Source organism: Syngnathus acus, chromosome 6, assembly GCF_901709675.1.
Source record: "Syngnathus acus chromosome 6, fSynAcu1.2, whole genome shotgun sequence".
In the NCBI taxonomy this organism is placed as follows: Eukaryota; Metazoa; Chordata; class Actinopteri; order Syngnathiformes; family Syngnathidae; genus Syngnathus; species Syngnathus acus.
Window position 1 is genome coordinate 17,067,253 of NC_051092.1, and position 13,934 is coordinate 17,081,186.

The 13,934-nt window shown below is 40.9% G+C and overlaps 2 protein-coding genes and 1 long non-coding RNA gene across 4 annotated transcripts in view; 2 read left to right on the plus strand and 1 right to left on the minus strand.

The window, feature by feature from the left end:
• Positions 1–13,934, plus strand: part of LOC119124049 — a 793,622-nt gene that overhangs the window by 246,831 nt on the left and 532,857 nt on the right. The window lies entirely within an intron of this gene.
• Positions 1–13,934, plus strand: part of tmem231 (transmembrane protein 231) — a 100,796-nt gene that overhangs the window by 82,776 nt on the left and 4,086 nt on the right. For both annotated transcript variants that reach the window (XM_037253712.1, XM_037253713.1), the window contains one exon: positions 3,863–3,944. In XM_037253712.1, coding sequence (XP_037109607.1) covers positions 3,863–3,944 — 82 coding nt within the window. The remainder of the gene's footprint in view (positions 1–3,862; positions 3,945–13,934) is intronic.
• The window catches only part of LOC119124129, a 288,366-nt gene continuing 287,813 nt past the window's right edge, over positions 13,382–13,934 (minus strand). Inside the window, exon 3 of the long non-coding RNA XR_005098195.1 lies at positions 13,382–13,418. This is a non-coding gene — a long non-coding RNA (uncharacterized LOC119124129). The remainder of the gene's footprint in view (positions 13,419–13,934) is intronic.

Sequence of the window (13,934 nt, forward strand, 5' to 3'; positions counted from 1 at the left end):
TAATAATGTCACACAATAAATTTGGCTGAGCAGAGGGGTGTGTGTGTGTGTGTGCGTGCGCGTGTGCGTGCGCGTGCGTGTTTGTGTGCGTGTGTGTGTGGGGGGGTGTTCATGTGTGCTCATGTGTATGATGTGGCTCTTTGCGATGACACAGTAAAAAATGTGGCTCTTAGTCTCTGACTGGTTGGCCACCCCTGCTCTAGATACACAAGAAAATGATTTTAAAAGCAACAAAGTTTATTTCCCATGATACGTGTCCTTTAAAAGAATACAGCATTTCCTAATTTTTTGCGGGAGATGCGTTCCAGGACCACCCGCGAAATACGAAAATCCACAAAGTAGAGACATTATTATTTAATGTTAAGGCTTTATAACCCCCCCCCCCCCAAATATTTTTGCTACATAAACCCTTAATAACCATTCCTTCCTCCACTGTTTTGTGCATGTATAGTACCTTTGGAGTATAAATAAAAGAACAAACGCAAACTGTAATTCTTTACTGTGGCATAATACAGTGCAGAACAATAACTGTAATGCTATATTCTATATTGTGGAGTACTACAATATAGAACAATAACTGTAATATGTTCTTTATTTTAATGTAATACAGTACAGAGCATTAACTGTAATATGTTCTTTAATAATATAAGTAAAAGTCTAAACACAGAGTAAAAGTAAACCAATCTCTCTCTCGCTCTCCTCTCTCCACGACACGACGTTGGAGTGACCACGTCCTTTTTACAGAAGCTCTTCCCATAAAGGATTAGGTGCAACTTCGTAACTCTCGGGTAAATTAAGCTTGTTAAGACCGCGGATATTCGTTAATATACACTAGCGCGCACTCGCCCTAGCTGAGTTTAAGATAACTATTTCGAACTAGATATGACAGTTCCTGATGTTAAGAATTAAAGCTGTCTTCACTTTAAAAATAATTGAATGGATTTAAAGAATGACTATGATATGGAAATAAAGAAAATTTAAAGTTCTAATTACTGCACATAAAACTATGCTCAACATAGTTAGTGCGAAATAATCGATAACCGAATTAAGGATTAAGAAGAAATTTAATGAATAAGCAAGAAAAAGAATTACAAGTCTCAATATTTCGAACAAACAACAATAATTCCACTCACCAATCTCAGAGCAAAAGAGGAGACAAAAGGTTTTAAAATACTATTTGGTGGAATAAGTCGAGTGATCAATTCGCTTTTGTTCCAAAAATCCGAATTTTGTTTAAAAAGAGGTTATGTCTGCTGATGAGGAGATAGCCAACACCCTAACATTGGCGTCTTCCCCTTGCTGCCACAGAAGCAACTGTCTCCTCTGCCTTCCTCGAAGTTTAAAATTTGACAAAGTCCAATTCGAAGACTAGAAATTAATCTTCGTAGATTTCAGTCCAATCTCAAAAAGAATGAAAAATCCATCTTTGTCTAAACGGCGTTCTTTACTCCAGGCAGCGTCAGGGCCATCGCCCTGGCAGGGAAGAGCCCTTTTCTCGTCCGAAACCAAGCTTTTATAGGCTCGTCAGCTCCTCTGGCATTACCTCATCGGAGCAAGAGGAATGCCTGGTATGCATGGCATCCTTGGAATGCATGACCTCATTGGTATGTGTGGAATGCCTGGTATGCATGGCATCCTTGGAATGCATGGCATTCTTGGCATGCTAGGAATGCATGACCTCATCCCACTTCCTCTATGCCTGCATGGGAACCACTGGTTGCCTTGGCAACCTTGCTCAAAACAGTAACCATTGCGCATGACTGTTCTCTGCTACAGGATGCAGCTGTTTTCCTGTTTTGCTTGTTTCAGCTGATTACCACCCCTAGTATCACTATTAACCCTTGATGTCACCTCTCAACTTAATACATTCATGTAAAAATGGAACAACAATGTTAAATACATGTTGGATATCGATTAAACATTGCAACATGAATAAAGCATGTTTTCACAACAGTCAATTTAACAGATAATCCTCATTAGCCATTATAATGGGTTCTTCTAACTTTAACATATATAATGATATTGCTCAAGCTGTTACAGATTAAAATCATGGCAAAGCAAAATTATATTCCAAAATTGTGTGTTTCTATGTATTTAAACAGGTCGTGTCCTCCCAATTGCTAACAATTTAATTTATTAGATTTATTATAAATCCCCCCCCCACACACACACACACTTACTGGAAGGTGTGACAATTTTTTATGCTTATTTTACATAGTTGTTCAAAAAATATTAATTTAAATGAAGTACTGGTCTATGTCATTATACTCTATGCAACTGTATTGACACCTGCTCAAAGATCTGAATTATTTTACATAATTGAACATTTTTGAAAAGGTTATGCAATAGTTATTTTCCTAGTAAGTAGTTACATTTATGAAGGAGTAATTCAATTAGTGATTCAATTACCTTTTTGTAAAGGTAATTAGTAACTGTACCTAATTACACTTTGAAAGTAATTTCCCCAACACTGGTGGTAGGAAGAAGATGAACAGATTTTCAACGGAGGGTAATCCGAGGATGGATAATTTTTCACTAACTAGCCCAGTTTATATTTGTTTTTTTATCAGGGAAATGAAAAATATTAGCGTTTTTTATTTTGTCCATTCATTTTGGTGAAATAATGAAACAAAAAATGCTTTTGAAATGCCCACTTTTAATAAGGAATAGGGCCACACACCCCTCTTCTCCATGTCTTAGTTGATGACGTCACGGAATGAAGAGACCCCCATTGGAAATCATTGTAAAGACAATCACTGAAAATATCCTAAAACAGCTATCAATTGGCACCAAAATGTACGTGGACATCTCTACTTCACCATATCACAAGGATTAGCCTCTCCGTGGCTGTTTTAAGAGAAATGAACAGCCTCTCTGCAGCTGTCACGTCTGTCTATTTTTTCACCAGTCACCAACATACGCAAACACAATGCGGTCCAAGAGTCTTTAGTCAAGCTGAATTGTTCATACATTGTTATATAGTCAATTGAAATGGATAAGGGTTCATTTAACTTACATTTCCCTTGAAGTCCAAGTCTGGGGTAGCACCTTCGCCGCCTCTACAAAAAGGAGGTGGTTTAAACGGCCACACTCAGCTGAAGAGTCGGCCTCCTAGCTGGAAATACAGTGCTGCTTATCTTTCCAACAAGCCGACCTCTGGCCGTTGTGTTTGTAAATTTCCATTTTTAGAAATTAACCTTATTGTCTTTGATTTTCTTCTCATTTGCATTCTGCAATATGTCCAGGGTGTGTTCAAAGACCACGCAGTCGTAAAAGGGGAGGCCAAAATACAACTGTGGAAGCCAAGGGACGACAATGCGAGAAAAACTGCTCCTCTTAGGAAAAAAGTTATTTTGAGCCTTCTGTAGTACACGCCCGCACATAAAACAAAGCATTTATTTATTGGGTTATTGGTTTATTATTTATTCATCGCTCATTTTATTTATTATTTATTATTTATGGTTTGTGCCTTCTTGTTTTTGTTTTGTGTCGCCTACTTGTATGTCTCGTCACCGTGGGATGGAGGAAACGGAATTTCGGTTTCTTTGTGTGTCTTGACATATGAAGGGATTGACAATAAAGCTGACTTTGACTTTTGACTTTGATACCGACCAAAATGAAGCAGACAACTTTTACGTCCAAAATTTTAGCCTTTTTTAATTTCAAAATAGCATTCTAGTACATTGCAATGTCAATTTGAATTTGGTTAAAAATTCAGCACTGGTCAGTGTACGCAAGACGAGTTAGCAGTCAAACAAAAACATCAGATATACCAAAAATGTAGTGGACTCAAATAATTGGAATCCAAAGAAAATGCATTTCACTCAGAATAATTTTCTTATTTGTGTTCTTTTCATTCAAGGTTTCTGTGATTCAAGGCTCCAGCCCCTTTGCAAGTGCCTATGATCTCGACAACATCATGAGGCGCTACCAGGGCCGTAACTGTAAGGTTTAAAATAGCTCATGGTTTTGTTCAATACTGCTGATATTTCATGCATAATATGAATTTTGGACCTAGACAGTTTGCAAAAGCTGTCATACTACTGTCAGTGGATGGACCGTTCACAAGTTCAAACTCTACTAGGCAGCAATTGCCTCAGGCTATACATATTCGAGCTGCCAAGATTAGGTGACTGAGCTCAACAATGTGAACAATCAAAATCATTGATCATTGAGTAATTTGATCATTGATTGTTAATGTTGTCAAACGCGCACTTTTTATTAAAGTGTCACCGGCTTCCCATCAAAGGGTTCGATAAGCCGGGGTGAAGGGACTCGTCCGTATCTAACCACCCGAGTTAAATTAATTCTACCAGAATCAATCTAATTTCTATATGACGCCAATCCCTCTCAAGTCATCCGACGCGCGAGCCGAGTAACTCAATTCGAGGCGAGTCGTCGAAATGACCGCGCCATAATGATGGCTCCCTTCGGTTGTTTGATGCTTGTGTTATGTTACGGATATTTTTAGATGTCTTTGTTAAGACCTCAAGGATTCGTTAATTTACTAGAGCGCCCTCGCCCTAGCTGAGCTCAAGATAACTACTTCGAACCAGATCTGACAATTCCTGATGTTAAGGATTAAAGCTGTCTTCACTTTAAAAATAATTGAACGGATTTAAAGAATGACTATGATAGGGAATAAAGACATTTTAAAGTTGTAATTACCGCATATAAAACCATGCTCAACATAGTTAATACGAAATAATCGATACCGAATTAAGGCTTAAGAAGAGATTTAATGAATAAGCAAGAAAAAGAATTACAAGTCGAAAAAACAAAATAAATAATAAAAAAAAGACTCACCCACTCAGAACAAAAGAGGAGACTAAAGGTCTAAAATCCTATTTGGTTGAACAAGTCGAGTGATCGGCTCTCCTTTGTTCCAAAATCCGAATTCTGTTTAAAAAAGAGGAAAGGTCTGGCCGTGAGGAGCATAGCCAAAAAAGTAAAATTGGCGTCTTCCCCTTTCTGCCCGGAGCGGCTGTCTCCTCTGCCTTCCTCGAAGCTTAAAATTTTACAAAGTCCAATTCGAAGACTCTGGAAATTCATCTTAGTAGATTTTGGTTCAATCTCAAAAAGAATGAAGAATCCATCTTCGTTCTTTTACTCCGGGCAGCGTCACGGCCATCGCCCTGACTAGGCCCACTCTGTGTCCGGGCAACATATTTATAGGCTTCTGGCATTACCTCATCGGAATATGTAGGTGCACCACTGGTTGTCTTGGCAACCTTGCTTCAAGCAGCAACCACTGCGCCTGACCGCAGTCCGTCACCGGATGCAGATGTTTCCTGTTTTGCTCGTTCTTTCTTTCACTATTAGCCCTTAATGTCTCCTCTCAACTTAATACATTCAGGTATGGATGGAACACCGATGTTAAATACAGGTTGGACAAAACATTGCAACATGAATCACATATATCTTGTCTAATAAAGATCAATTTCAACACATAATAGTACTTAACACAATAATGGGTTCCTCCAACTTAAACACATATATTGATATTGCTCAAGTTGTTACATCTTAAAATTACGGCATAGCAAACTCATATTCCAAAATTGTGCGTTGCTACGTGTTTGAACTGGTCGTGTCCTCCCAATTGCTAACAATTTAATTTATTAGATTTGTTCATTTCCATCAGGTCACCCATATGTCAAGCTTTAACACCATCTCCTGGTGAAATTTTGAACTACTACATGTTTTGGGATAGCCAATGTGCCTGGGCCAAATTCAATACCTAATTTTACACCATCTCGTACCACCATGCCACTTGACAATGTATTTATTTGGTGCTTCATGATCTTAGGCTATACATACTCGCGCTGCCAAAATTAGGAGATTGAGCACAACGATGTGGACAATCAAAATAATTGACAATTAATTTGATCATCGACGTGTTGTTAATTAATGTACCGTAATTTCTGGACTATAAGCCGCACCTGATTATAAGCCGCACCAGCAAAGATTCGAGGCAGATTTTGGTTTTTTTCATGAATAAGCCGCACCGTACTAAAAGCTGCATGTGCGTGGGAGTTATTTACAAAGAAAGACGGTACACAGAAAGCCTAAATAAAGTTTTAATTACATTTACATTTCTTTCCAAACACTGCCTGTGACGCGGCAGTAATACCGCAGCAACACGGAAATAACAGCTCTAATAGGGCTGGATAAAAGACATACCGGTAAAAGTCACTGAGACGCGGTGGTAACAAAGCAGCAATGCGGTAGCACAACACTAACTGGACTGGTGAAAAAAAATACCAGTAAAAGTCACTGCTTCCTCCTGTGCACTGAAATCATCGGTCTTCCTCCTTAGTGTCTGATTGTAATACTTGATACTTCGCCACACACTTTCTCAGTCTCTCTTTTGTTGTCACTTTTATGCATTTCTTCTCGCATTTTCCATGATGAGGGTCTGTTCATGCTAATTTTATTCATGCACAAAGAGCTAAGTTACATTAAACGCTACACGTATAGCTCCAGAGTAGACGTGACCAGGAAATAAATAAAGAAAAGGGTGACGCAACAAGATGCCATCAACAATAGCCCATTGCCCCCAAGTGACTGGAAGAAACCTCTACAATGCATGAGCAGCTGTAGTTCCTACATTAAGAGCCAAATCGACTGCCTTTAACTTAAAAGCGGCATCACATGCATTTATTTTGTCCCCCATAATGAGGGTTTGTGTATAAAAGCTTCCTTTCTTCAGTAATGTCCCTCTTGATCTCGTTCTGTCTCTTCTTTGTGTGAATTATATGGCACTATTTGCCTGGCGGATGGACATGCGATCAACACACCACTCTTCTCCCCAGTGACCGTGTCACATATCCCTCCGCCCAGCAAAGCGGTGCCGCACAACAGCTGTCCACAGCCTTTTTTACGAGTGATCAAGTCATCACAAAAATCACGAAAAATCCATAGATAGGCCGCACCGGACGACAAGCCGCAGGGTTCAAAACTTGAGCAAAAAGTAGCGGCTTATAGTCCGGAAATTACGGTATGTATTTGGTGATTTATGATCTTGAAACTGCCTCAACTTGTGCTTCCGCCGCTGTCTATGAGCAGTCATGACGCACATACACAGTAATAGTAATCCAGGTCGTCCGTGATGTAACCAAAAACATTGTGGGTAATGCAACATCATGGCTAACCCCTGTTAGCAACAGAGTCCGGGGCGCATTTGAGCAAAAATACTTGCTGTAATACGATGCAAACATCCGAGGTGGTGGTTCGATGGCAGAGTTCACTCTTTCAGTCATTCATTTTTCTGACTCTCTAGCCCAGACATAGGCAAACTACGGCCCACGGGCCACATCCAGCTCACGGGGCCGTTTAATCCGGCCCGCCAAACCTGAATAAATTGTATTATTACATTTTTTTGGGGTCATTCTCCCTGCAATGACTGTTTCCGCAGTAGATGGAGAAACGCCCGCCCGCGCATTTACTCCAGGAAGCCGTGTCAGAAAGCTTGGTGCACACTCACAAGTGCGTGTACGTACTCAGTAGTACGGACCCGGCGCACTCCGCGCTCTATTTCTATCGGTGCCGAATTTCGAGTGTGGGCTGTGACGTTACCATTCCCGTAATTCACGCGCTGAGCTTTCAGATACAGTTTTACGCCAAAGCCACCCACAAACCTTCCCCTGGAATCCTTCTATCAAAATGAGTGGCCCAAGGAAAAGAAAAGTGGACACTGAGTGCCGAGTGTTTAAAAAAAGAGTTTGACAACAAAATATTTTTTTGCTGAAGTCCGATCCATACCGGTTTGTCTAATATGCAAAGAAACGGTTGCAAGGAGTACAATATTAGCCGTCACTTTGCTACGAAGCATGCTAACTACGATAGCAGTCAACACATGAACGGGCGGCTACAGTGGAGAGGTTGACATCTAATTTGAAGACTCAGCAAAACGTTTTTCTCGACAAACTCCAGATCAAAAGTCAAGTACAGGGGCAGGTTTTTGATGCACCACCTACGTATTTTCGACTAATCTTAACTTTTAAAGTTTTTAAGGCCGACTTTAAGGAAGTGTTTCCCATTTCCTCACCTCTGTCACCAGGTGTTTGTGAGTTAAAGTTCTGCTCTGATTTTCAGATACCTGTCACCGTGTTGCTGTTTTGATTTCTTTATTAGTAATTTCTTTATTAGTACTTTATTTAGATGTATTCTTTCACTGATTCTGACATTCTGGCAGGGTTTTCTTTGCTTGGAATGGATTAAATCTTTTCCATTATTTGTTATGGGAAAACTTGATTCGGAATTGGAACGATTCACTTCTCGAACAGCCTTCTGGAACGGATTGTGGTCAAAAACCGAGGCTCCACTGTATTTACTTTTGACTCACAGGCCTGCGTGAAGAATCGCTGTTGTGATGCCAGTTCAGCTTGGAGCTGTTTCACTTTATCAGCACGGTAACTCCCTGTTAGCTTGTCGTGTGTGTTAGCATATTTAGTATGTTAGTGTCTCTTTAAATTTAAATCCTTAAACAAAGCAACCGTCTCTTTACAAATTAGACAAACACAATTGCCTTGATTTTCAATGAAGTATTGTAATTCCCATCTCTCTTGAAAGCGACGGCCCTCAATGTCAACTTTCCTCTTTTTTTTTCAGTCGGCATGGCAGAAATGAGCGGAGAGGTGTTCGCTGCACGGATGCAGACTGATATTATTAAAGTGGTGCTGCCACCTTTTGGTAAAAGGAGGAATTATAGTTTCAAGTTTCATGATTTTTTACTCAGTTTAACAGTGCAGACGGGCCATATAAGACCAAAGCTGCGGGCCGTATGAAGTCTGACCGGGGGCCGGATTTGCCCCGCGGGCCGGACTTTGGACATGCCTGATTTAAGATCTGACTTCAAGGTTCTTCTATTAACCAATAAATCACTGCATGGCTTAGCGCCTTTGTATCCCGTCGACCTAGTTGTTCCTTACATTCCGTCCCGTAACCTCCGCTCGCAAAACGCTAGTCTTTTAGTGAGCCCGAGGGCCAAAAAGAAGTCTGCAGGGTCTAGAGCAGGGGTGGGCAAACTTTTTGATTTGCGGGCCAAATTGGGTTCTGAATTTTGACCGGGCGGCCGAACCAGGAGCAGATGGATGTAGTGTTTGTGTGACATAATATAAACGACATGTAAAGGTCATAGCATAAAAGGTTTTGGCCTTTAGTAGGTAGTAAAGCATGGATATTCACAAAAAGCTTTTTGAAAACAAATGCATTTATTAACAGCATTAAAAAAATATTTCACCTCAAACTACTATCAGTGATTCTCATTAAATATGACACTGTTATTATGAATAACAGTTTCCATCACTTCAGCGCCTGCAGGTCAGATTCATGAAAGATGTTTATCTTATGAGGCGAAATCACATCAAACGGCAAACATTCTTACCAAATACATCATCTTGAAGAATCAGTGAAAGAATATACAGTGCCTTGCGAAAGTATTCGGCCCCCTTGAACCTTTCAACATTTCGCGACATTTCAGGCTTCAAACATAAAGATATAAAAGTTTAATTTTTTGTCAAGAATCAACAAGTGGGACACAATCGTGAAGTGGAACAAAATTTATTGGATAATTTAAACTTTTTTAACAAATAAAAAACTGAAAAGTGGGGCGTGCAATATTATTCGGCCCCCTTGCGCTAATACTTTGTAGCGCCACCTTTTGCTGCAATTACAGCTGCAAGTCGCTTGGGGTATGTCTCTATCAGTTTTGCACATCGAGAGACTGGAATTCTTGCCCATTCTTCCTTGCAAAACAGCTCGAGCTCAGGGAGGTTGGATGGAGAGCGTTTGTGAACAGCAGTCTTCAGCTCTTTCCACAGATTCTCGATTGGATTCAGGTCTGGACTTTAACTTGGCCATTCTAACACCTGGATACGTCTATTTGTGAACCATTCCATTGTAGATTTGGCTTTATGTTTTGGATCATTGTCCTGTTGGAAGATAGATCTCCGTCCCAGTCTCAGGTCTTTTGCAGACTCCAACAGGGTTTCTTCCAGAATGGTCCTGTATTTGGCTCCATCCATCTTCCCATCAATTTTAGCCATCTTCCCTGTCCCTGCTGAAGAAAAGCAGACCCAAACCATGATGCTGCCACCATGTTTGACAGTGGGGATGGTGTGTTCAGGGTGATGAGCTGTGTTGCTTTTACGCCAAACATATCGTTTTGCACTGTGGCCAAAAAGTTCGATTTTGGTTTCATCTGACCAGAGCACCTTCTTCCACATGTTTGGTGTGTCTCCCAGGTGGCTTGTGGCAAACTTTAAACGAGACTTTTTATGGATATCTTTGAGAAATGGCTTTCTTCTTGCCACTCTTCCATAAAGGCCAGATTTGTGCAGTGCACGACTGATTGTTGTCCTATGGACAGACTCTCCCACCTCAGCTGTAGTTATCTGCAGTTCATCCAGAGTGATCATGGGCCTCTTGGCTGCATCTCTGATCAGTCTTCTTCTTGTTTGAGATGAAAGTTTGGAGGGACGGCCGGCTCACTGAGCTCGAGCTGTTTTGCAAGGAAGAATGGGCAAGAATTCCAGTCTCTCGATGTGCAAAACTGATAGAGACATACCCCAAGCGACTTGCAGCTGTAATTGCAGCAAAAGGTGGCGCTACAAAGTATTAGCGCAAGGAGGCCGAATAATATTGCACGCCCCACTTTTCAGTTTTTTATTTGTTAAAAAAGTTTAAATTATCCAATAAATTTCGTTCCACTTCACGATTATGTTCCACTTGCTGTTGATTCTTGACAAAAAATTAAAATTTTATATCTTTATGTTTGAAGCCTGAAATGTGGCGAAATGTTGAAAGGTTCAAGGGGGCCGAATACTTTCGCAAGGCACTGTATCTAAATAAAGTAATAAAGAAATCAAAACAGCAACACGCAGACGCATCTCTGAAAATCAGAGCAAAGCTTTAACTCACAAACACCTGGTGACAGAGGTGAGGAAACGGGAAACACTTCCTTAAAGTTGGCCTTAAGAACTTTAAAAGTTTAGATTAGTCGCAAACAGGTGGTGCATAAATGTCCTGGAGCATCCTGCATTGTTTGAAAATGAGAATGGTCGCTAGTTTCAATCCCTGCTATTTGTACAAATTATTTTCAAAATGCATTTTATTTTACAACAAACTAGAGAAACTCCCCTTCATTGTCAGTGGGAACAGTGTTGTTGGTCTCCCTTTTTTGCTTGTGCATCATAGTCTGGATTAAAATGTGTTGTTGCAATTCTTAGGATCGAGCTGAGGTGTTGGTCCGTTAACCTAGATCTGTGACGGGCTTTGTTGATGATCATGTGGCTGGACGTCTGCTCACACACGTAGGTCGAGCCAAATTGTCCACTCTTTTTTTAAACACTCGGCACTCAGTGTCCACCTTTCTTTTCCTTGGGCCACTCATTTTAATGGACGGATTCCAGGGGAAGGTGTGTGGGTGGCTTCAATGTAAAACTGTATCTGAAAACTCAGCGCGCGAATTACGAGAATGCTGACGTCACAGCTCACACTCGAAATTCGGCACTGATAGAACATACAGCGTGGAGTGCGCCGGGTCCGTACTACTTACTGAATACGTACACGCACTTGTGAGTGTGCACCGAGCTTTCTAACACAACTTCCGGGAGTAAAGGCGCGGGCGGGCGTTTCCCCATCTACTGGCGAAACACAGTCATTGCAGGAAAAATAACCCCGAAAAATATTTAATAGAATTCATTCAGGTTTGGCGGGCCGGATTAAACAGCCCCGTGGGCCGGATGTGGCCCGCGGGCCGTAGTTTGTCTATTCTAGTCTAGAGCAGGGGTGTCAAACATACGGCCCGCGGGCCGGAACGAGGTTCGATCAGGCCCACATTCGATCAGGCCCGCAGGATAATTTAAAAGTGAAAAAATGCATAAAAGACATGGAATTAATATGTTGAATAATATGCAATTCATGGATTATCCGCTATGGGACACACTGTTTTGATCAGAGTGGAAGACAACATTGTTTTGATCAGAGAGGACAGACCCAACACAGCAGACGGTAGCAATGCGGCAATTGCTGCTTGTTACGACGTTCTTTCTACCCTGGTCTCTACCCCTCCCCTACACCCTCATTAGCCAAAATGTCATTATCCAAACGGAGAAAAGTAGATACGGAGTGTAGAATTTTTAATGAAAAATGGACCACATCCTATTTATTTATACAAATGCACGGAAAACCTTTGTGCTTGGTGTGTTTGCAACAAGTTTCCGTATTGAAGGAATATAATATTCGACGCCACTATGAGACTTTTCACAGCGAAAAATATGACGGCTTGCAAGGACAATTGAGAAGAGATAAAATCAACGAATTGCAGGCGGGTCTGAGGAAACAGCAATCAACTTTCATCCAGAGCGAACAAGTCAGTGAAGCAGCGGTAAAAGCCAGCTAACTAATTGCCAGCGCAATAGCATTAGCATCAAAGCCGTATTCCGATGGTAACTTTGTTAAACAATGCATGATGAAGACGGCTGAACTTGTATGTCCCGAGAAATGACAAGCTTTTGCTAATATTAGCCTGACGAGGAACACTATACCAGAGAGGATTTTGGACCTATCAGCAGATTTAGACAGCCAATTGAAACAGAGTCAAGTCATTGCATTTTCCGTTGCAATTGACGAGAGCACTGACATCACAGACGTGGCACAACTGTCCTTATTTATTTGTGGAGTTGATGACACATTGACTGTTACTGAAGAGTTTCTTGACTTGGTGCCAATGATGGACACCACAACAGTCGAAGACATTTTAGACATTTGTCTAAGGAAATCTGAGGTGTTTCATGAAATGTTTTGTAAAACGAATGTTCATTAAATTTAAACATTTTCCTCATGATCTTGTGCTTCTTTACACTAAAAAAAAGGAAAGACATGATATTTTGGTGATTTATAGCATTTATACCATAGTATAATTTTAACAGTCCGGCCAACTTGACATCTACCGAGGCCGCATGTGGCCCACAATGTGAAATGAGTTTGACACCCCTGGTCTAGAGCATTTTCTATTTGGGCTCCAGAGCTTTGGAATGCCCTACCGATAGATATTAGAACTGCTACCTCAGTAGAAACATTTAAGACGCGATTAAAGACGCATTTTTATGACGTGGTCTTTTTTATTAACCTGTGTTGGCCGATTCGGCTGGAGTTTGTGTTTTCGCTCCCTCCCCCCATCCCCTTGCACCCCTTCTCGGCTGGGGAGGTGGTTAGGTGTCTCTTAGTGACCCTGAGGGCCAAAAAAATGTCTGCAGGGTCTAGAGCATTTTCTATTCGGGCTCCAGAGCTTTGGAATGCCCTACCAATGGATATTAGATCTGCTACCTCAGTAGAAACATTTAAGACACATTTAAAGACATTTCTATGATATGGCCTTTGTCAATCGTGCACTTATCTGATGTAAGTGACCGGCTCTCCGTTTAAAGGGTAAAATTTTGTACTTTAGCCCCTCTGCAGTAACGCAGTCTGTAGGGGAGACGAGAATTGATTTAAGCCGGACGGAAAGAAGATTCGTTCCAAGTCTAACCGTTGTTCAGGTAACTAATCTATTGTTAGATTAATTCCGTCATTTCCGGACGCCAGTCACGCTGAAATCAACGAAACCTGGGTCTACTTTGTCAAGACCCAGGATCTCCTCGATCGCGGCCGTTTCAGCGGCTCTTCTTTCCTATAATGATTGGGGCTTTTGTCAACCGCTCGGAATAGATTTAGCTGTCTTTGTTAAGACTGCAGGAACTCGTTTTACACTAGCGTGCACCCAAGGATTAAAGCTGTCTTCATTTAAAAAAGAACTGAACGGTTTAATGTATGACTATGATAGAGAAACAAAAGAGATTTAAAGCATAAAAGATCAAAATAATCATTAATCGAAATTAAATGATTATAAAGTAGAAATTTAATGAATAAGCAAGAAAGAGAATTAAGAGTTT